This window comes from Lagenorhynchus albirostris, chromosome 2, assembly GCF_949774975.1.
Source record: "Lagenorhynchus albirostris chromosome 2, mLagAlb1.1, whole genome shotgun sequence".
Taxonomy (NCBI): domain Eukaryota; kingdom Metazoa; phylum Chordata; class Mammalia; order Artiodactyla; family Delphinidae; genus Lagenorhynchus; species Lagenorhynchus albirostris.
This window is the reverse complement of record NC_083096.1, coordinates 99195663-99219597: the sequence shown is the minus strand read 5'-3', so window position 1 is coordinate 99219597 and position 23935 is coordinate 99195663. Positions and strand designations below refer to the sequence as shown.

The window sequence follows — 23935 nt, the reverse complement described above, 5'->3', positions numbered from 1 at the left end:
AGTAGTTCATGGAGTGCTACTTATGATAATTAACAAATACAGCATTTCTTTTATTTGTCCAGCTATTTTGCTTGTCCTTCATGATATTCGATAACCAACCTAGATTATCATTTCTACCTAAGCGTTGTTTCTGAAATTTAATAAACATAGTAAATCATTTCTTTAAATTACACAATTTTTAGTTTCTTTTAGAATTTAAATATCCAAGTGTGGTGGGATTTGTTTTCCTTAAAATAATATGGAAATGACACCACGAAATGGAGTTTTGCAAAACAGGAGAGAAAATAGTATGCAGTATTTATTTTTAAAAACCAAGTTGAAACATTTCAAAGAAAATATAATCTAATATTCGAATACAGTTAATATGCTGGTCATTTTAAAGGTTGGCTTATACATAAACATTGTTTCAGCAACAATAAAAACAATTCAATGAACACATACCAAGAAATCGCACAGTTCTCCTCACCAGTGGGTTTATATAGCAACAGTCTCCAGTTAAAATAGTTTTCTCCTGGTTTTCAAAATCCCTTGTGGCCAGTTGTAGGCAAAACACAGCAGTTTCTCCAACTATTATCTTCCAAGGAAATAAAAGATTAAAGACCATTAGAATTTAACCAGTATAAATGTAGAATATTTTAATTTTTAAAAAAGGACTTCCTTTGAGTGGTAATAATCTCAATATAAACCTGAACCATATTTGGGTAACCAGACCCTTTTTTTTTTTTTTTGCGGTACGCGGGTCTCTCCCGTTGCGGAGCACAGGCTCCGGATGCGCAGGCTCAGCGTCCATGGCTCACGGGCCCAGCCGCTCCGCGGCATGTGGGATCTTCCTGGACCAGGGCACGAACCCGTGTCCCCTGCATAGGCAGGCGGACTCCCAACCACTGCGCCACCAGGGAAGCCCCAGACCCTTTTATTATAACCTTATCCCTATATATATAAAACCCGTATTTCCCTCGATTCAAAAAAGTATTAAACTGATAAATTATGAATAAAAACAGACTATAACATTTTTGCTTTCTAAAAGACTTCATTAGAAGTGAAATATATGAAAGATGCACTCATTTTTTATCTGTAATTGAATTTCAAGTTTCATTTTTAAGTGATTATGTCTCATTTAAATTTGACTCTGCATATCAGAACAAATCTCAATGAAAATAATCTTGGGACTTCCCTGGTCGTCCAGTGGTTAAGACTCCACACTCCCAATGCAGGGGGCCCTGGTTCGATCCCTGGTCAAGGAACTAGATCCCACATGCTTCAACTAAGAACCCGCAAGCTGCAACTAAAAGATTCCGCATGCCGCAACTAAAGATCCCGCACGGCGCAACGAAGATCCCACATGCCGCAACGAAGGCCCGGTGCAACAAATAAAAAATAACTAAATAAATATTTTTTAAAAAAAAAAGAATGCTTTTATTTAAAAAAAAGAAAAGAATCTTGAAAGGATCTGATATAAATATACTAATATAAAATTATATTAAAACTTTTATAACAAGAAAATATAATCAAAATAGTATCATTATTCTATTTTGGGACATCATTAAGAATTGTAATCACTAATATAGTCTTTATACTTTAGTATACATATGTCATTTTAATCGTCATAAAAACTACATGAAACAGAGAATATTATCATACCTCTTTGACAAGGGAAAAAAAACAAGACTTGGAACTCAAATGAATTGTCAAAGGCCACAGAGCTAGTGAGGAGAAAAATTAGGTTCTGATACAGATTCTTTACTCAACTATGTGATTTATGAAAGGACCTGGCTACCTTCCACTGGTGTTTATACCATTTCATTAGTTTTTATACATGGTCTTTAAAATCACCCATCAGGGTATTAGAACAAGTGTCATGTGTCATAATACCATTTTACAGATGAGGAAATGAAAGCTTGAGGAGGTTAAATAATTTGCTCCCCATAAGGCCAGTCAGAAGCCAAGCAGAAATTTCTGACTCAGCCCTAGATCTTCTGACTCTATTTAACACCACAACCACACTAGAAATAAGATTATGAGAAAAGAAACCAGAGCCAATAGCATGTCTCCTAATTTGTCATTGTTTAGGTTAGTTTTTAGGTCATCTTATCAAGGTTAAATAACGCACTATATAGGGAGTCCCTGACATCCACTGAAGAAGTGATTTTGGGGTCTTTGTGAAAAGATATACCTACGATTACCAGATATTCAAAATTATGGGTGGGAGGTAGAGAAGGAGATCACAGGAGACTAATTTTATCCCAATATGTGCAACAGATTATGAGGCATCTCTTAATTTTTATCCTTCCTTCTACCTCCTTTTCCTCTACTATATTTCTTCTTCCCAGTATGTGAGGGTTCAAAGTTTAACCAGAAGATGTTGAACTGAATTACTTTAAAGGAATCTAGTCTTGCCTATCTGGTAAGGTAGAATTGAATTAGGAAAGGCTAGAGTCTATAGCTTTCCAAATCCTCCTGAAATTTTTAACTTTGGCAAAGTCGAGCAGGTCAGCATAAACAGGCACAACAGGTATTTTTTTATGGGTTCATCAGCTGCCACCAGGGTCCTAGGAGAAACTGACAAATAGACAAGCTGTGTGCCTGACACCTTCTTATCGCCCATTCTGAATCACTCTTTCCTTCCTCACCCTACCTTCCTCTCTGCTGCTCCTTAAAAGAAGTTACTTTCTGAGTTCTCAGTTCCAACTTCGTCCAGGTCTGTTTTACCCCAGAATGTTCCAAATTCTAACATTCTATCATCCACTCCACATCATGAGCTGACTGATGCCCCCCGATTCTGCCCTCTGAGCCTTCTCTTCCCCACAGCAGGTATCATAGGGTCTCCACTCCCGGGTTGGCTCCACCCCACAGTACACTGAACCCACAACTCAGTCTGTTAACACACTAAACCCCCTAGACTGTAGTAGATACCCAAGAATTCTTACTGAATGCATGAATGAGTCCCATCCTCAATAGATCGGAAGATCTTAGCCTGCCTCTGACCTTTTACCTGACACCTAATAACCATCTTTTTCTGCCTTGTTCTTGTGAGGAAGGCTCTACCTTCTACCCTAGTTCCTCTAAGCAGATCCTGTATGTTTACTCTCTGACTTGGTTACCCATTTACTTACCAGACTAAAAGCTGCTTTGTCCGGGATACTCTTCCCAGTTTTCCTAATGCTGACCTCTCACTTGTCTGTATCCCTGCAAATTGCATGTTTCTGAGCTTCCTGTTTGTGTCTTGAGCATATCTGTCAACACACTGTCTCAGTCAATATTATTTGGTTGCTACTAAAAGAATCCCACTCAAACTGGATTAAGAAGAATAGGGAATTTATTCTAAGGTTGGTGGGTTATCTCAGAACCTAGTGTGAAAGGGCACAGGATTAGGTTGAGGGGATGGAAATTTCTCAGGAGTCCAGGCAACGACTCTCTCAGTCTCATTCTTCTTCTCTGGAGTCGTGCTGTCTCTCATCTCAGCTTGTCTCTGGATGCCTGACTCATTCTTGTCTTTCTGCAGCCGCTTCTACTGCTTCCTAGTGTACACAAGGGCTCCAGCAGTCTCCAAGAGCCCTGCTTCAACATGTCAGCTCAGTTCAAGGAAAATTCGACAAATTAGATTTACTGAACCCCCATTCAAAATTCCCAGAAGGTTCAGCTTGAGACAGGTGTCTCTTTGGTCCAATTAACCAAGGTTAAGAAGGTGTGATATGGTGTATGAAAACTGCCTGGTGGGTAGAAAGGTTAGTTCTCAAAAAAAGAGAGTTGCCGTGATGTCTACTTCAAACTCCCATCCATTATATCTTGCTGGACCTCCTCCGTGCTAGTTCTTGCCCTTCGACTAGCACTTTCTACCATGTTCTCTGGATACTGGCTTCTGTCTGCCTACCTGGACTTCATCTCATCAAATTCATGTGCCTAGGCCCTAGTGTCTGCTTTCCTTCAGTGGGTATGTCTGCTTCCCATGCTCTAGTTCTCCCTCCCTCACTGTGACATCTGTGGAACGCCTCATCCAAATCATATTCTTTCTTAACTTCCCTCATCCCAACTTCCTAAGTCAAAACTCCCATTGCTACACCTCTCAGATAAATTCAAGTAATGAAAATAACACAATTCTTATTACGATGAATACCTAGATGCCTCTGAGTTAAGGACACTGCACTGATGTTTAAGGAAGGGTTTATAATCTAGTTGGGCGGACACAAGGTGAGATAATTAATAATGGTGCAAGGTTGTAAATGCTGAGTTTTGACTGGTTTGGACAATAAGTGCCAGGAGAACATTTAGGAAGTGTCACTTAGTCACTGAGGCCACCTATGGTGGCCATGAAATGTGCCACTAGGATCTCCTGCTCTGGGCAGGCTTTTGGTCTGATGTTCCCAGTTGTCACTCCTCTGGATCAAATACTGAATCCCTGCTGAGGCCACACTTCCTGTAGGCTCCTCCTGGCAATGGCTAGGCATGGTGGGGGGATTCAGGTGAGTCTATTCCTCTAAGATGTGGGATAAAGACTCCCCACGATTCTGGCCTTTCTTGGAGCTGTGCTGTACTCTGAGGTGCTTCCTACCCAATCCTCCTTCCTTCCCCCTCTCCTTCACAGAGCTCAGCCCTCCATCATAGTCTGAAGGTTCTCCTTGCCTTCTCTGGTTTACCACCCTGCAACTTTTAGCTTTTACAAGTGTTTCCCTTGACAAATATATGGTATATATCTAATCACATTTGGTACCTGCTTCTAGAAGAACCCAAATTAACATGGCATCAAAGAAAGACAGGGGGTGATTCTTACTACGGTTCAAGGAAGGATAGTTCTTAGACAGATGTAGAGGATTTGGATGGAAGCCCTATGGGGAAGACAGTATTAGGAGAGGAAAGGAGATAGCCTTTCTCCTTGTAGCTCTCAACTTGACCTGAACATAAGGCTAAAGTGGACTGAGTTTGCCTTGGAGGTAGACGCTCTGGTCAGTGAACTGCACACCTAAATTCTATGTTCCCTGATTTTATCAGGTTCTTTTTCTCTTGACTTGTCAGAAGCCCTCCCTAGAGGATTTCATTCCTCCTAAGGCTTTACCAACCCCTGCTACTGTAACAAGTCCTAAATATTTCTCTCTCCCCTGAGCTCCAGATGCAGGTCTCCAACCACCTATCAAATAGCAACATCTCAACATGCTCAGACCTACATACTGAAGCCTCAAAGCCTTCCCATCCAAAGTGAAATTCCAGTCTCCCACCCTAAACCTCCTGTCCAACTTGGACACACAGGCTAAAACTCTCACACCCTTATACACCATGCTGAAACCTTCATTTCCCTCCTCTGCCTCTATCAACTGCTAACTTCTATTGCTCTTATATTTTAATATTCTTGTATTGCTCTTATATTCTGAGAACTCACCTCTGTGCTTGCATTTTCCCTGCTCAAATTGTATGCAATCCAAACTTCCTGTTTACAATTTCCAGTGTGTCTTCATAGCCAATGGAGTAACAGGAATTGTTGTAAGAGACTGTTTACAGGTGAACCCAAATCCATCTTTTTCAGCTTCCCTTACAAGCCTCCAGACACGCTATGCTCTAGTCACAGCTAAACATTTTCATTCCCCAACATACCAGGCATTCCCATACATTCTGGCTTGTATACTTGGTCCACGCTTATGATAGGCAATGGTAGGCAGTTCTGTTCTTAAGACATGATTTACATACTGCGTACTCTACTGCAACTCTATTCCTGGTACAACCCATCCCTCCCTCCCTCTCTGTGTTCCAACAGCACTTTGTATATTTATTATGGTACTTTACGTATGCTTTTACAAGTATCAGTAACATCTGTCTCCTCCACTTAATTGAGAGCTTCTCTGAGACAGGGATTGTATAATGTTATCTTTATATTTCCATATTAAAACACCGTGATGGCAATAAATATGAATGGCCACATGAATGAATGAAATCGAGCTCAATCTACCCTTAATAGATAAGGACACCAACCCAGAGAGAAATAAAGAAGTCAAACATGGTTGTTACTGGCACAACCAGAATCTGAATCCAAATTTAGAGCTATTTTGACCACAGCCTTCACCTAGGAATGTGTAAGCTTTTCCTCTAATTTTCCCAGGTTAAGCCAGGTCAGCCCCCTGATCCCTACTGTCGGTCCTCAATGTTCAGGTTACATCCTGGAGTCCCACCATACTCCTAGCATTTCTACGGTTTTAAGGGAAAGGTGCTGGGGCACAAAGCACTTGTATAACTCCTGGAATCTCCAGATATAAGAGAACTGAGTATAGAAAAAGACTTTCCTGATCCTTTTGACACACACACACCAGTCTTCCCACAAAGACCAAAAAAGCTTCACACCACCCTTTCTAACTCTGCCATTATTATTTTGAGGTTCTCTTTCCAGTAAAATTTCTTCATATTTCTACTGCAGGCATTAGGTTCTGACGTGTAACTGAGGACCTGGTGCTTTGGGCATTTCTCACCATTGTCAAGAAGGAGTTCTTAATCTGGAGTCACTGGCTGCCATTGTCAGTAGATTCCCAAAGCAGCCCTTTGGGAAAGAGCATAATTGGTTGCTTTCTGTCCTGAGAGTGGGAGACAGGGAAACATGACAGGACAAGGGCATGGAAGCCATAGATGGAGATGCTAAAACTTCGTAGTTTTCCTTGATAAAATTCCCTTTCTCTGTGAACTTATAAATGAAAGCCGTTTCCAGAGAGAGTTGAGATGATGAACAGTGTTAACTGTGACCCACCAAGAGGAAGCACGGCCCCTCCTCCTGCCTGCCACAGGCTGCAGCGGGCTACAGAGAATGAGAAAGGAGTAGAACATCGGGAAGGACACCTGTGGCTCTGGCGGGGAGAATCAACCCACTTCCCATGGGCCAGGAGTTCATTGGGGGTATTCCTCCCCCACCTCAGCAAAAGCTCCCCATTCACTGGGAAATAAAAGAAAAAAAAAAAAAGACTCTACTGGTAGAGGGGGTGTAGGCTGCCACAGTAAGAACACAGCAGTCAACCCTCACTTCATTCCTTGCATCTGCCTTCCAGCTCCCCTCATCTGGGCTCACTAACCTCATCCCACCATCACGCCTCCCTGCTAAGAGAGGGGAAGGCCCCTGTTCCCCCAGTTCCATTGGAAGCCCTCAAGCAACCTCCCTGGAAGGTTGCTGTCATTCGTGGTCCATGACAGTATATCTGGAATGTGATAAGATGCCCACCAAGGGCTCAGGAGCTGATACTGAAGGGCTGTCACTGCTCCACAGAGCTGTGTCTGAGCAACTGTGCTGTTCCTTGAGTCACAGTCCCCTCCCCACTGCACCCTGACAGTCTACCTCCTTGGAGGAAACAGTTGTGTTCCTGAACTTCACCCAGCCTGTAAATGGAAGCCCTACAGTCCACTGACCAACCAAAATGAAGTCCTATATGCTCCCTATGATACACCACCCTCAGAGTCACTCCATCATGCTTTACTGAACTCAGTGTTGACATTATGAAGCTGCTTGAACCCTACCTTGCTTATTGAGCTGGACCTATACAGTCCCCCTTCCTAAATGACCCATCAATGCCTCCATCTCATCTTTGAACACAGATCTGGTATCCAGTTCTGTTTCTTATCTTTTACTATGTTCGCCAGTGAGTAAAAAGCTCCACGTGACTGATGAAAGCAACCTACAAAAATACAGGTATGAATCATAAATCACTAAGTATAAATTTCCCTGTTATGAGCACATAATGTTGCTCTCACACCTCAGCTTCCAGGGGCTGACCCTCTGTTATCCCTACTTCTTCATGACAAAATACAGAAGTAAGTTTTTTCCAGGATGATAACATCATAGTAGACTTTCATCAAATGTCAAACTCCAAATAGCTTTATGTTTTCACTTATAAAAACCCAATTAGAAATTCCTCTCCCCTTCAGCTGGTGGTCACTCAAACATATCCATGCTTCATTGGTTTGAAATAGCACAGGAAAAATATTTCAGATGGTACTACAGCAGCAGAAATCATGCAATCAGTGTGGTGGTACTGGGCATGTGTCTCACACATTTCAAATATATGTCAAATAATAATAACAACTTTAAATCATAAAAGTTTAGTAATGGCACACAGTTAAGTTTGAAAATGTAGAAGGGTACTGGGTTTATATGTAAGTTCCTATCAACCACATTTTGCATTCTTGGTTATTATACAGACATATATAGAGACAGAGCTCATTTCCCATCTAGCCAAGGAAAGTTCTAAGCTATACTAAGAGGTAAAAAGCTACACTGGGTACTATCTCATTAATTTTGTGTCATGATACAGAGAAACAGGTTTCTTCTGTGTATATATGGATTTCACTCTCTCTAAGTAAGGCAGTTGTTAACATCTTGGAACAGTTTCTGAGTGAAATTGAGGTTAGGAGAGAGGAGAATTAATTGAACTAAAATAGTAATATAGTTAGTGAAGAAGTAGTTGCACAATCCCTCCCAGCAATTCAGAAACTATGGCTATGTCTTGCTATATAACCTGTTTATGTTTCATAATTTGACCACCAAAAACTTGTATTCTCACTTTCATACTATAAAGTAGCTGTGGGAAGTGACTACATAGGTTGGACCAACATTCCCTGCACACCCACCTCTAGGTGATTTACACCAAAGGACGAATTACCTATGGTAGTTTCAGACCAAAAAGGCAAAAAATCAGATGACTTCTCCATGTTCTCTCCCTGCATCTGTTAACTGGACGCAGAGAGATTTCTGGGTCCCTCAGCTGTTGGTGCCACAAGACGGAAGGAGTCAAGGTCCCTGAATCAGCAGCCCTGCGCTGGACTGTTACGTGAGTGAAAAACTCTAGTGTATGAAGCCAGTGAAATGTGGCGGTTTATTTGTTAGAGCAGCTAGAACTTGCTAATTTACCTGTTTTTCATAAAAAGGGAATAAGTCTCAGGCTCGAGTATTCAGCAGAAAATAACTGGCTATAATAAAAAAACATTGGTTTTCACTATATTTAATTTATGGTTACCCTCTATTTATCAAGTGATACCAGTGTTCCATTTACAGTAATAATACAAGTTTTCTTTTATAATAACTTGTTAGCAAAGTAGATTGATTTAAAGAAAAAATAAATGATAGTTGAGGGGATATGCAGTCATGATAGAAATCATGAAGGTAATTTACCCTGAGAGGTAAATTTGGGAAACATTTAACATATAATAAAAGCTAACTTAAAGCTTCTGCACAGCAAAAGAAACAATCAACAAAATGAAAATGCAACCTATGGAATGGGAGAAAATATATGCAAATATGCATCTGATAAGGGGTTAATATTCAAAACATATAAAGAACTCACACATCTCAACAGCAAAAAAGTCAACCCAATTAAAAACTAGGCAAAGGAACTGAATAGACAGTTTTCCAAAGAAGATTTACAAATGCCAACAGGTACATGAAAAGGTGCTCCATATCACTAATTATCAGGGAATGTAAAGCAAAACCACAATGAGATATCACCTCACACTTGTGAGAATGGCTATCATCAAAAATATGAGATAGCAAGTGTATGAGAGGGTATGGAGAAAAGGGAACCTTGTGCACTGTTGGTAGAAATGCAAAGTGGTACAACTACTATGGAAAACAGTATGGAGGTTTCTCAAAAAATAGAACTACCATATAATCAGCAATCCCACTTCTGAGGGGTATTTATCCAAAGGAACTGAAATCAGGATATAGAAGTTAACCTGCACTCCTATGTTCAGTGTGGCATTATTCACAATATCTAAGACATGGAAACAACCTTAGTGTCCAGTTATAGATGAACTGATAAAGAAGATGTGGGTGTGTGTGTGTGTGTGTGTGTGTGTGTGTGTGTGTGTGTATACAGAATGGAGTTCAACCATGAGAAAGAAGGAAATCCTAGTTTGTGACACCTTTATGAACCCCGAGTGCATTATGCTAAGTGAAATAAATCAGACAGAGGAAGACAAATACTGCATGGTATCACTTATATATGAAATCTAAAGAAAAGAAAAAAAGAAAGTCAAACTCATAGAAACAGAGAGTAGAATGGTGGTTTGGTTACCAGAGACTGGGAGGTTGGGGAAATGGAGAGATACTGGTCAAAGGGCACAAACTTCCAGTTATCAGATTAACATCTTCTGGGGGTCTAACGTACAGCATGGTGACTATCGTTAAAAATACTGTATTATATACTTGAAGGGTGCTGAAAGAGTAGATCTTAAATATTCTCACCACACACACAAAAATGTGTAATCATGGGATGGGTTGGAGGTGTCAGCTAGGGCTATAGTGGTGATCATTTTGCAATATAAAATGTATCAAACCAACACGCTGTACACCTTAAACTTACACAATGTTCTATTTCAATTATATCTCAATAAAGGTGGGGGAAAAAAGATTTCAAAAACACATAGCATGTACGACGTTTTAGGGACTATTCTCAGTGCTTTGCAAATATTTACCAATTTAATATTTAAAACAACCCTATGAGGTAGGTACTGTTATTGAAATCCAGTCACAGATGAAGACGATGAAGCACACAAAAAGTGTCTAGGATTGGATATAGAGTGAGGAACCAACCTCTCAACCCAAGACAGCCCACCTCCTGAGCCCATGCTCTTAATCTTTACATGTTAAGAGCAGTGGTTAAGATGTGGGTGTGTGACAACAAGGAGGCCCTAATACCTTAGGGAGAGGACAGATTTAGTGCCACAGTGGGTCAAAGGTAGCTTAGATAGAAGGCTAGGAGGCCAAGAACTAGATTTGTTCCTGTGAAATAAGGTTTGTAGTCTTTAAAAAGAGACTCCTGTTAAAATGCAGATAGCAGGGGATAAGAGACACATGAAAGCTGTCAAACCACCCAATGGATGCGACAATCTTATTAAATCATTTTTAATTGAGAAACCGGAGGAAAGGGATATGGTTTTTTTTTTTTGAGAGTGCTTGATGGGTGGTGATTCCCAGATACGGTCCCCACACAAGCAGCATCAGCAGCATCTGGGAACTTGATGGAAATGCAACTCGGGCCTCACCCCAGTCCTACTGATTCGGCAACTCTGGGCACAGGTTCCAGCCGTTAGTGTTTTAATAAGCCCTCAAGCTCTCTACAGGCTATTTCAAGGCGTCTAAAACTCCTGATTACCGCATGTTTTAAATTTGTCAGGGACATTTTATAAAAGGGGTTTCTAGATATTTATTTGAACAAATAATTATTAGGTACTTGTACTGTGCAAAGAGCTATTCTAGGCATTGTAGTGAAGGGTGGGATTGTAAAAGAGGTTAAATGAAGCCTAAAATGAAAAGAAATCCAATGCTCTCACTTTCCAGATGTTTTACATGAGACTTGGAGAGATGAAGTACCCTGACAGGTCACCTAATGTTCAGCACCCCAGCAGGTCATGCTCATTCTCTGGCTCAGAGTCTACTCACCGCACTTCTCACTATGGCTGAAATGCAGGAGGACATCAGAGAAACATCCAACTTCCCTGCCACTACAGTCACATACACAAGTAATAGTAGTGAATGAACAAAGAAGGGGTGAGATAAGGAGTAAGTGCTGACTGAGGACTTGAGTATGCGAGTGAGCAAACACCCTTGCAGAAAGGGATCCAGTCTAAGCAGTGTGGTCAGTATTAACTCTCTAGGGCCTGAGGACCAGAGAGCAGAGGATGGAGAAATACTACCTGGAATATTTGCTCCAAGCCCGGGAAAGGCATGCCTGTGTCTCCAAGGCAGTACAGTGAACATGGGCTCGAGAACCTGACTGCCTGGAATTGAGTCCTGCCTTTACCTCTTCTTAGCTGAATGACCTTAGATAAGTCACATAACTTCTCCTTGCCTCAGTGACTTCACCTATTAAAAAATAGATGATAGAAATAATGCATCGTGGGCTGTGGTAAAGATTAAATGAGTTAACTGTTACAAAATTCTCAGAATAGGAGCTAGCACAGAGTAAGTACTCTGCACATTTTAGCTATCATTAGATGACCTTGAAGAATCTGTCCAGCTCAGATCTGTGATGGGTTAGTGTTTGTGGTAAGGGAATCTGGGATGCCTGGAATAGCATAATGAAGTGGTTTGATAAGTTGCAATAGTATGAAAGTCCTGCCATTAATCTTGGGGTGCATACGTGTGTTGTGTTGGGGGGTTGGGAGAGCAGCATGAGGATGCAGTAAAAGGAAACACGGTCTGCCTAACAAGACACAAATTTACATGCTATGCTCATTCTTGTTTGTTTTTTTTTAATGACTAGACGCTTGTGAAAACCATTAAAAAAAACTTCTTTCCTATTTAAAATAATAGCTGCTAATTAAACTTTACATGATATCCATACTTTGCCCAACCATTCATATAAGTGTAGTGAACATAAGCTATGAGAAAAATGAATTATAAGAGCACTGTAATATAAATTCATTTTGCATACTTGTAGTGTTTTTCAGAAAATTTAACATATAGGGTCAAATTCTGCATGTTCACAAATCTGTAGGCCATTACGGTTATAGTGTACCTGTCATTCCTCAAAAGAGCTAGCCTATAATTAATAAAAACTAGTATACAGGTTATTAGCTTGCTTTCAAGCTCTTCTAAAATACATGTTTGAATTAATTTCCCCTGTTCTTATCAACAATAAAAAAGCAACATGAGAAAATTTATTCTTTGGGACCTGGAGATAACAGAGTTTTTAGAAATGAGCCTTTGAAGCACAAGCAGTAATTAAATGTCCCTATGTCAGTGCTTCTAAAACTAAGTTCAACAGGATGTAAAGTAATTTTTTTGTTGTTTTCTTGTTTGTTTGGGGTTTTTTTTAGGGAGGTTGGGAGGAGACTCCCAGATCAAAAAAAATCAGCTGAAAGCTGCAAACTCTAACCCCTCCTGGAGACTCACAGTGCACATTAGCACATCAAGATTCATAATTTCCAGCTACCCTATGATGGTATTATTCTACTGTCTCCATTTTATGGATGAGGACACTAAGGTGCAGAGAGGTTATCTGACTTATCTAAGGTCATTCAGGTAATAAGTCAGGAAGTCAGGACCCACTCAGCTCCATGCAGTCCAGTTCTGGAGTTCAACTTGACATTGTAAAGTTGTATTATCTTGCTTTATTTTAGGAAGAAAAGTCTGGTAGCTAAAGCTTTCTTGCCTGAACTTTCTGCATTTAAAAGTGCAATTTCCTCCCAATTAGCTTTCCTACATAACCCAAAGCATGACAATCTGTTAAAGAAAACTGTTAGCTTTCCGAAATTGATGTGATCTTAGCAATTTATCTTCTAGGGACAATCCTGGTAGAGTTGTATCCCAGAAACACTAGGCAGAGTAAGTAAAAGCAAAGTCGTTTTTTTTTTTTTTTAAGAAGAGAAAAATTCACATTTAGGAAGGATTAGCTAGTATAGCTATTTATGATAATTGGATAAAAGAATTAGGGCTCTTTAGAAAAAGTAAAGCTGAGAAATGCTAACTTTATAAAGCAATGATGAACTCATTCACCACTTCCCTAGTTATTAGGAAGAGGAGAGAAGAATGTCTAAAACAAAAGAGACCAAGTAATAAGTCACACGAGAGAGAAAAATATTACTCTGAAAAATGACACAGGTGGGAAATAAAGAGGTTTTTAAGTAGTGTTTTGAGATGTATCTGTGTAGCAGAAAAGCACCCAGGGAAGGATAGTGGGATTTACCTGACCTTTTCAATCGATGGCTAAGAAAGAATGACATTTCTTCTCTATAGTACAGACGAGTTATATGTTCCCTTACTGGACTTCCTTGGAATGCCTGCTGGCAACTGAATCTGGGGAGAATAATCTCAGGACCTGAGCCAATGTAGTAACTCTTCATTACTGTCTTTAGTGGACAGTAATTTTTTTTTTTTTTTTTTTTTTTTTTTGCTAGTTTGAAGAATCTACACTGCTGTTTGGTTAAGATTTCTCCTGGACCAAAATACAAGTTTCTGTTGTACAACAGGACTGAATGATTAGTGGTCACCTTCAAGTGCCTTACCCGCATTAAGGGAATATGCATTCAACAGACTAAACTCTGATACTCTGAGTAACACTCTCTTTTCATGAAAATAGGCTTTTGAGGTGACAGCTCTGCCTGGGAAAGCAGAAATAGTATTCTCTGCAATTTCAAATTCATCATACAGATCTTTCCCTTGAGGGCATCTTCTTCTGGTTTTCTTGGCTTTCATTTCTCTCATCTTTAAATAGACTGCCAGGACAAATGTCTTTTAAGGCCATTCATTTTTACTGAAAAAAAAAAAAAAGACTAGACGTTTGAAGGACTTTATTTTTAAAATACTTTCTCAGGAAAAATAAATGTTGATTACACAGGAAATGCTTCTACTTTACCAAGTCATTAAAAATGCTGATGAGAATGTACAAAGACTAGCATGATTGAAACCCAAAAATAAATGAATGAGATGAATCTTGGAACATAAGCTCATTTTGCAGTCTGGGCTCACTTGTATTTGGTATACGTGTAACTTTCCAGCTTACTGCTCCCAGCTTATTAGGAAAAGGTACAACTAGAACTTAAATGTGAAACCCTAACAGTTCTGATTCCACTGAATTTATTAAGCAAGCCAATGTAAGGTTTTCCAATATATAAGAGGAAATACATTTTAGAAAACTGATTATTTATCCCAAATGCCCTTAATTTAAGCTTATGACACATACATACTTACTATATAAATTCATAAATACACCCTCTTTGCTGTCATCTTAAAAAGCGATATATAGCACTTACCATGGACCGGGTGCTGTTCTAAACACTTTACGTATATCAATTTGACATGGTCCTCACAACTACCCTACCTTACCCTAGGTATTATTATCCCTTTTTACAGATAAGGAAACTGTGGCACAAAAAGCTTTAGTAATTTTCCTAAGGTCTCATAGCTAATGGCAGACCTGAGATTCAAATCTAGGCAGTGTAACTCCAATTTTAATATTATATTCATCATTAAAGATTTTTGCAGGAGTGTAGTCAAAGCGCTTTATAAAATCCATATTAACCTACTTTATCACTCAATGTCAAACTTGACATTGTAATATTTTTTATTATTTAGCTTGATTTTAGGAAGAAAAGTCTAGCAAAGTTTTTCACCTGAACTTCAGCACTTATGAATATTATTTCCCTCAATTAGCTTTTCTGAATAAAGTACAAATACTGGAATCTGTTTTTAAAAAAAAAGCTAGATGAGGCTTATAGATAAGATGTTCTAATGAACAGTTAAGTGCATTCAAATGAAGAGTACAGTCTGTATGGGTAGGCAGAGTGCAGTGGGGCTGGGAATATTAATTTCTGCAATGTCTTCCCAGCCTCCTGCATCTTATTTTTAGAATCAGCCTGTTACCCCGAAATGTCATTTGAAGTACTGGTGATGGCGCAGTTTGGTGGGATGTTCAGATAATATTAGCAGGAAGTTTATTTTAAAAACTTTGAATAGATACGTTCGGTAGCTTACTTCTTTCTGCTCGTGGACGCCGCCGAGTAAGCATCGTTGACGTCTCTCCCCACCCTCCACTGCCGTTATGTCTAAGTCAGAGTCACCCAAAGAGCCCGAACAGCTGCGGAAGCTCTTCATCGGAGGTTTGAGCTTTGAAACAACCGATGAGAGTCTGAGGAGCCATTTTGAGCAGTGGGGAACGCTCACAGATTGTGTGGTAATGAGGGATCCAAACACCAAACGCTCCAGAGGCTTCGGGTTTGTCACATATGCCACTGTGGAGGAGGTGGATGCGGCCATGAATGCAAGGCCACACAAGGTGGATGGAAGAGTTGTGGAACCAAAGAGGGCCGTCTCAAGAGAAGATTCTCAAAGACCTGGTGCCCACTTAACTGTGAAAAAGATTTTTGTTGGTGGCATTAAAGAAGACACTGAAGAACATCATCTAAGAGATTATTTTGAACAGTATGGGAAAATTGAAGTGATTGAAATCATGACTGACCGAGGCAGTGGCAAAAAGAGAGGCTTTGCTTTTGTAACCTTTGATGATCATGACTCTGTAGACAAGATTGTCATTCAGAAATACCACACTGTGAATGGCCACAACTGTGAAGTAAGGAAAGCCCTATCTAAGCAAGAGATGGCTAGTGCTTCATCCAGCCAAAGAGGTCGAAGTGGTTCTGGAAACTTTGGTGGTGGTCGTGGAGGTGGTTTTGGTGGGAATGACAACTTTGGTCGTGGAGGAAACTTCAGCGGTCGAGGTGGCTTTGGTGGCAGCCGCGGTGGTGGTGGATATGGTGGCAGTGGGGATGGCTATAATGGATTCGGTAATGATGGAAGCAATTTTGGAGGTGGTGGAAGCTACAACGATTTTGGCAGTTACAACAATCAGTCTTCAAATTTTGGACCCATGAAAGGAGGAAACTTTGGAGGCAGAAGTTCTGGCCCCTATGGTGGTGGAGGCCAATACTTTGCCAAACCCCGAAACCAAGGTGGCTATGGTGGTTCCAGCAGCAGCAGTAGCTATGGCAGTGGCAGGAGGTTTTGATTACTGCCAGGAAACAAAGCTTAGCAGGAGAGGAGAGCCAGAGAAGTGACAGGGAAGCTACAGGTTACAACAGATTTGTGAACTCAGCCAAGCACAGTGGTGGCAGGGCCTAGCTGCTACAAAGAAGACATGTTTTAGACAATACTCATGTGTATGGGCAAAAAAACTCGAGGACTGTATTTGTGACTAATTGTATAACAGGTTATTTTAGTTTCTGTTCTGTGGAAAGTGTAAAGCATTCCAACAAAGGGTTTTAATGTAGATTTTTTTTTTTTTGCACCCATGCTGTTGATTGCTAAATGTAATAGTCTGATCGTGACGCTGAATAAATGTGTCTTTTTTAAAAAAAAAAAAAAAAAAAACTTTGAATAAAAATTATATATTCATATTATTTCTCAAAAGAATAATGACTATATATCTATTTGCAGGAGTTTAATAGAACAGTAGAAGCCTATAGGACTGATGTAAAAATGTTTCTATTCATTCAACTTATTAAGGGAAAAAAAAGTCTGACTTTGAAGTCCACTATCTCTTCCATACACAGCTTACTCAGTTTCTATGCTATTTTCCTACCACCATTCCCCACTGAGATTCAGATTAACTTTGACATATATTTGAACATACATGCAAATAGGCTGCCCTTAGATAAGAATCCCTGACTTTTACACTTGGGAGGAATTCGATCTTATCCAGACCCTTTACCCTTCAGAAAACTTGTTCAAATATCCAAGCCAGGCATCATCTTAGATTCTGCCTCTCTCCTGAGTCCTACTGCAGGCTGTCAAAATATTTAGAGTCATTACATCTCAGCACTTAACAAGAGTGTTTCTGAAAACATAAAATGCCAGCCTGAAGCCCTCTGGCACCAAGGTCCAGAATTCTGAGCAGCAATATCCAATGAAGGGTTTAGAAGCAGTTTTCCTCTGTTCTGTCCTTTGTTTCATTCAGAAATAAAACGAGTCTTTCTGATCCCTTTTATTGCATGGAATATTTTCAGGTTAATAGTGCTGGCTCCATCTCCTGTTGACCCAGAGGGTACTGGCTCCCTAGGGTCTCCTCACTGGGACCATCTGTGTGGCAGACTGGTCACAACACTTCAGAAGGTTGAACGAGCCCCCATTTACAGAGTACAGTACTAACTACTGTGCAAGGAACACAAGAACTGCTCCAAATTCTCTGGCTTCCACCACTGATTTACCCACAGAGGATCTTGGGAGGTGCTGGGCTTGAACAGACCCTGGGTGGAAAGAACAAGAGTCCTCTCGTGGGTATGAGAAGAGGATTCTCGTTCAGCAGCCTCTCTTTCCAACTCCTCTTGATGCTGCAGGACATTTCAAAATCATAATGTTTTGACCTATTGTTGATTACATTTCATAGTTGGCAGGCATTTTGAGAATTCTGCAATTCAGTGCCAAAAGGTAAACTTGTTAACAGAGAGTTGATATCCTATGAGTATTTGAATCCTATGAATATAGCACTCAAATACTCAGAAAAACATTCCCTCAAAAAGCAACAGGAAATAATTCTACTTAATGAGCAATTCTGAGCACAGTGTTCTGGCCAGCAGTTTTAGATAGCTATTAAAATCTCAATCAAGTTTTCTTTCAAAGTCTTAATTCTAATCTCTCCATACGAACTTAAGCAAAACAGTGTTGAAATGAACCTGCTATGTGCAGTACTGATCATTTTAAAGGTTTATTTAAGATCAGTATTTATAATTCATTACAGCATTAGAATATTCAAGTGAATTACAATTCTTCATATCTTGAAATAAAACTAAAACCTTATTTAATAAACATTGACTGAACCCAAACTTACATGAAGCAGATACTGTTGCTTGCCTAACTAGTGGTAACTAACCCTCTTCCTCACAGAGCCTTGATTTTGCTTTGCTCAACCTTCCCTAATGGCCACGATCTTCAAGGGAATCAGGGCCACCTCAACCTCAGGGGATGAATGATTTGTCAAGTCCTGACGGCCTCATCTGTGACTAGTTTAGGCTGGGCATGTAATGAAATTCTGCCCAAGGAGGGATGAGGTGACTTCTGCTGGGAATGGGTGCTTCTGTAACAGGGATTCTTGCTTAGAGACTCACAGAAAAAATATTCTTCTTCTAGACATCATCACATTTGCATGTGATTTCTAGAACAAGGCTGGCCACTGGGCAATTGTGAGCGGAGGTAGCAAGATTAGAGTAGACGCATAGTATATCAGAATGGAAAGAGAAGAGAAACCTGGATCTTTTTTTTTTTTAAAATAATTCAATGATTTTTTAAAACCACTTATCTACAAATATTAATGTACGCCTCATAAATAAGCATTACCAAAACTATTTCATCCATGCAGTATGAACAATATACAATGAGAAACAGATTGATTATATTCAGGAATGCAGTGATAATAGTCTAGTAACACAATTTACTAAATTTAAATATTAAAACATACAATCATTTCCAAGGATGTTGAAAAAGCATTTAATAAAAGGAGCAACCTGGATTTTTAATCCACTGTTCAGGTACTAAATTAGTCATTTTTGAGCCATCCTAACTTGGCACCCTCTGTTATGTGATACAATAAATTTTCCTTACTGTTAAATGGTTAAGTCAGAGTTTTCTGTTATTTACAAATGAAAGTAATCTAATCAATACAAAAAATAAGGTCTTGAACTTGTAATTTACTATGAAGGATTTAAAATATACAAATAACTACATTTAAAAACAACTACAATACCATGTTGGCAAATGTAGGGGCTGAAAATAGGAAGGGAATACATTAAATTGGTGATGGTAGGGTGGAGAGTGAGAAAGTAAATCTCATGAACGTTAGTTTTTTTTTTTTTTTTTAATATGGCACATGGCTTAAAAGGATAGGGCTATGTTTACCACAAGCAAAGTTAAATAGAGTGCAGACTGAGGAATAAGACAGAGAGAAGGAACAGGAAAAAGAGCTTTATAGGTAGGGTGACCATATAATCTATCATTCAAATTACTACACTTTTGAGTGTGAAATGGGAGCTGAGTAATACTATTATCGAGACAATAGGAATAAACCGGGACTGATCCAGACAAACCAAGACATGTGGTTACCACAGTTACAGGGCAAAAGGAGAATATAAATAAAGTCTCAGAGGAGGGAAAGTATAGGATACCCTTGAGAAACAGTAAGGGGGCCAATCTGGCTGGAATGCAGACTAGATATGGGGGCCTAATGGGAGATTATCTTAGGACCATGATGTAAATGCCTTGAGATCTAAGTGAGAAGCTGGTACTTAATTTTGTTCACAGTCAGAGGCTATAACATTTCTGGGCAGGGGAGTAGTGTGATCAGACCTGTGCTTGAGGAAAAATCAATCTGGAAGCAGAAGAGACTACAGAGAGGGGTGAAAAGCCAGGTTAAGTTAGCTGTTGCAGTAATCCTTCCAGGTAATGAGCCAGGCTTAGAGCCGTGGGGAAGCAAAGGGGCACATGCAAATCATGAGGAGAGGAGAGCAGAGGAAAGAAAAGCTTAAGGGTACCTTTTGAGATCACCTACAACTGGGGAGTGGGAAACAAAGAGACGAGCAACAAAGGACACAGAGCAGGAGTGTCAGTGAGATGGAAGAAAACGATCACGTCAAGGAAACCAGGAGGAGATAATGTCAGGGGGGTGGGGGTGGGGGGTCCTTGATCAGCTGTGTCCGGTGTTGCAAAGAAGTGGAGGAATTTAACGTCCAAACAAGAAGGTTGGTAGTGGTGACCTCCAAGAAAGGGTTTGGTGGTGATGAAAGCAGAAAACTTTTTCACATTGCCTTTGCCTTTCACAAAACCTTGTTAGCTGAATCAACACAGCAATTCCCCAAACAGTCTAATCGTAAATGACCTGACAATGGGTTCAATTTAAATAATGAAATCAATTTGGTGAGGAGTTGAAGGTGGGACTCTGAAATGGATGACAGTGTTTCACCCTAGTTCATTCTTAGCTCTGTACCTCCCCTCGCCCACCCTCTTCACAAAACCAGGGTCATGTGAGTATATTTCTTTCCCCTTTGTCCCCAAAGTTTAAGCTGAGCTCTCCCTGATCTCTGAAAACTCAGACTTTAGGCAGGAGAGAACTACACAACTATAGCACAGGCTCTGTGATTCAATATCAAGTCTCTACTGCTAATTCAGGTTGAACACTCCTGCCTATATTTGATAACGAGATTTATGCCTTGTTCCTGAAATGCAATTTCTACTTCGTGCCTGATTTTTGCTGGATGAGCCCAGTTCCTGAGTCTCTGCCTTGGTCACCTATTTAGCACCCCAGTGCCGCTATGGATGAGACTTTCAGTCCCCCTCTGTCTTCCAAGTAGTGGAGTTCTTCTGCTTAACCATACATGGTGACTAAAGCCCTATTCTCTAACTTAGCAACAGGTTTTCCCCACACCCACCAGCTCCTAGATTCCTGGGAGATGTGTTCTGCCCAATACCAGCACACGCCACTACTCCCCATAGGCCTCCCTGATGCAGACTTTCCTATAATTCCTATCTATCTTCTGTAAGTCCTCTTTCCATAGCTCATGTTCTGCTGCAAGACCAGATGCCCAGAGCACCCTTGGGGTAGTCTACCCTTCTGTGTCCATTCTTCAATTGCTCCCATGCCCCAGCTCTTCCACTGGGTCACAGAATGGCTCTCTGCCTCAGCTGTCCTGACACACGGCATTAGGTGTTTGTATCCAATCTCATCTTTGCAAAGAGCATCCTGGCAAGTGGGAACACTTGTAAATTGGCACTAGAGGAAAACAGATTCTGCAATGTGCCCCTCCATTAACAAAAATCATGGCACGTGATTCATGTACTTGGAGATGTACAGGAACCAGTGAGAAGCTCCGATCCACACACACAGATGAACTGAACGCTGCAACAGTATATTTTTTGCCAGTATTTGCAGTATGAATAAAGTTGTCAACAATGAGATTTTGGTGGCAATACTTGTAAAAGTACCAATATAACCCAGTGTAATTTCAAATAGTAAAGTATTCACTTCTTTTGATATCTATGCAGACTGATTTGATGGCTCTAATAATTGAGCACAAACATGAACATAAGCTTCTCTGGATAGGGGTATTTGCTTGGAGAAAGGATTGGCTGGAACCCAGGAACATTAACATAATTAGCACCTTCAATAAAAGTAAAGGAAAAGAGAAACACTTCCCCATTTCCAAGACATCTGGGCCCAAACTCTATCACACCAACAAAGATTAAGTAATATGTCCTCTTGAGGGTAGTGAAGGACATCATATGTTAATATTTGTAGTTTTCTTTACACAATTTTCCCACTACATTGTGAGAGCCTTTTCATTGTTTAACCTCCATGCCCAGCAAGTGGTCTGGCACTAAGTGTTGTATGAACAAATGAATGAATGAAACAAAGAAAGAAAAGATACATATGACAGAACTGCAGTCTTTAGGGCACTTGCTGCCACCATGTGTGCTGATGATAAGACAAAATCTTATTATTTAAAAAAAAGCAAGAATGTCTTAATGATGCCTTGAATAACCTTTCTCCACATACTTCAACATATACAAAGAACGGGCAAAAGGAAGAGGTGACTGGGGGAGAATCCACACACAGCAATGAATTTTTTCCTCCCACAGCAAGATTCACGGAAGGGAAATCTGTAATATGTCCAGATCCAAGTTTAAGATTCAGAAGTGTTTTAATATTTTCACATCTTTCTCTATTTCTTAACCTTGATGAAAAAGAGTATTTTATTTTTAAAAAGTGTTTTAAAAATCATATTCGAAACAGTTACAGTAAACCAAGTCTTTGTTAATTTGAGAACACTTCTTTAAAAATCTACTCAGGTGTGTCTTCTGAAGCACAACTCAAAATGGTATATATCGGGCTTCCCTGGTGGCGCAGTGGTTGAGAGTCCGCCTGCCGATGCAGGGGACACAGGTTCGTGTCCCGGTCCAGGAAGATCCCACATGCCGCGGAGTGGCTGGGCCCGTGAGCCATGGCCGCTGAGTCTGTGCGTCCGGAGCCTGTGCTCCGCAACGGGAGAGACCACAACCGTGAGAGGCCCGCGTACCGCAAAATAAAAGAAAAAAGGTATATATCAATTCAAAAGTATCCCCTAAAAGCAGAGGAAGAATAGGCTAGGAAACCGCTAAGTTTCTTTAAGATAACAAGAAAAAAATGTCCTGTCCAATACAGTTGTCAATAGCCCTGGGCACTTACTTGGCTATTAAGCACTCATAAGGTGGCTGGTCCAAACTGAGATGTGCTGTAAGTGTAAAACACACACTGAATTTCAAAGACTTAGTACAAAAAGCAATGGAAAATAACTTACAAATAAATTTTTGTATTGATTACCTAGTGAAATAATATTTTAGATGTACAGGGTTAAGTAATACATATATTATTAAAATTAATTTCACCTGTTTTTAATTTTTTTAATTAAAAAAGTGGCTACTAGAAAATTGTAAAATATGGTTTGTATTATATTTCTATTAGATATCACGGGGCTACATTCTATTTTTACATCCCCTGGTCCATCATAATTGCAGATGGCTCGGGAGGCCCTGGGTTTTCAGAGGAGCCAGAGCAGAGGGAAGAGCTGCCAGTGGGTCGCGGAAATAGATTTTTAGGCATTTACTTAGTGTGCACATCTGCTTGATTCTCTAAGGCAGAAATATAAAACTAAATATGAGGAGAGCTTTTAGGAAACTTTTCATCATGTCTCTTTATTACAGTGTTTTGGTCTTCAAAAGATAAAGTGCTCTATGATAGACACCCTACCAAACAACTGAGCATACATTTGAGGATGGATTAAATAAATACACATGAAACTCTACTGTATTGGATGGTTATTTTAATCAACTGTCCTGACATTTGTCATGTTCCTGAATTAGATGCAGCTCTGACGTGTCAATCACATCTGAGGTCTAACCTGCAACAATCAATTCACCATCCATTATTCCTACATGGTCTAACTAAAACAACAAACAGATCAGAGAGGAATCAACTCACAAAATTTGTACCTTGTTGTTGTTTTTTTTTCCTATCTTCCTTCCTGAAAGCAATGTTATTATTGTTTCTATAGACATGTGCTAATGTATCTAGAATTTCTAACTTGGCTTTTCTTGACTATGAATTTTTGCCAATCAACTAGGATTCTTGAGTAAACTTTTTATAGATACCATCTATTTAAATGCAGCAAACTCAATAAATGCTTCTAAGTGAACCAGCTCCTCCCCTTATCTAGTTCCTCATCTTGGCATTATTTAAGTATACCTTTTTCCTGGTATGTTTTTAATCCAGTTTCCCTATGAGTGGCTAATACGTGTGGATATTTGCTAGGGAGCGATGGCTTATACTCTGGTCAGAAACTGGCCTCTTCCATAGAGGAGGCTCTTATGGAACATTCACATCATATATGTTACATACTTAGACTACAGTAGACAGAGCTTTTGGAAAGTACCTATTAAATAAGCCAGTAACCAAAGATA

The 23935-nt window shown here is 39.9% G+C and overlaps 1 protein-coding gene and 1 pseudogene across 1 annotated transcript in view; one reads left to right on the top strand and one right to left on the bottom strand.

The window, feature by feature from the left end:
• The window catches only part of PLPPR5 (phospholipid phosphatase related 5), a 128760-nt gene that overhangs the window by 85629 nt on the left and 19196 nt on the right, over positions 1-23935 (bottom strand). Inside the window, exon 2 of the mRNA XM_060139523.1 lies at positions 442-574. Coding sequence (XP_059995506.1) covers positions 442-574 — 133 coding nt within the window. The remainder of the gene's footprint in view (positions 1-441; positions 575-23935) is intronic.
• LOC132514597 (heterogeneous nuclear ribonucleoprotein A1-like) lies at positions 15430-16809 on the top strand (annotated as a pseudogene).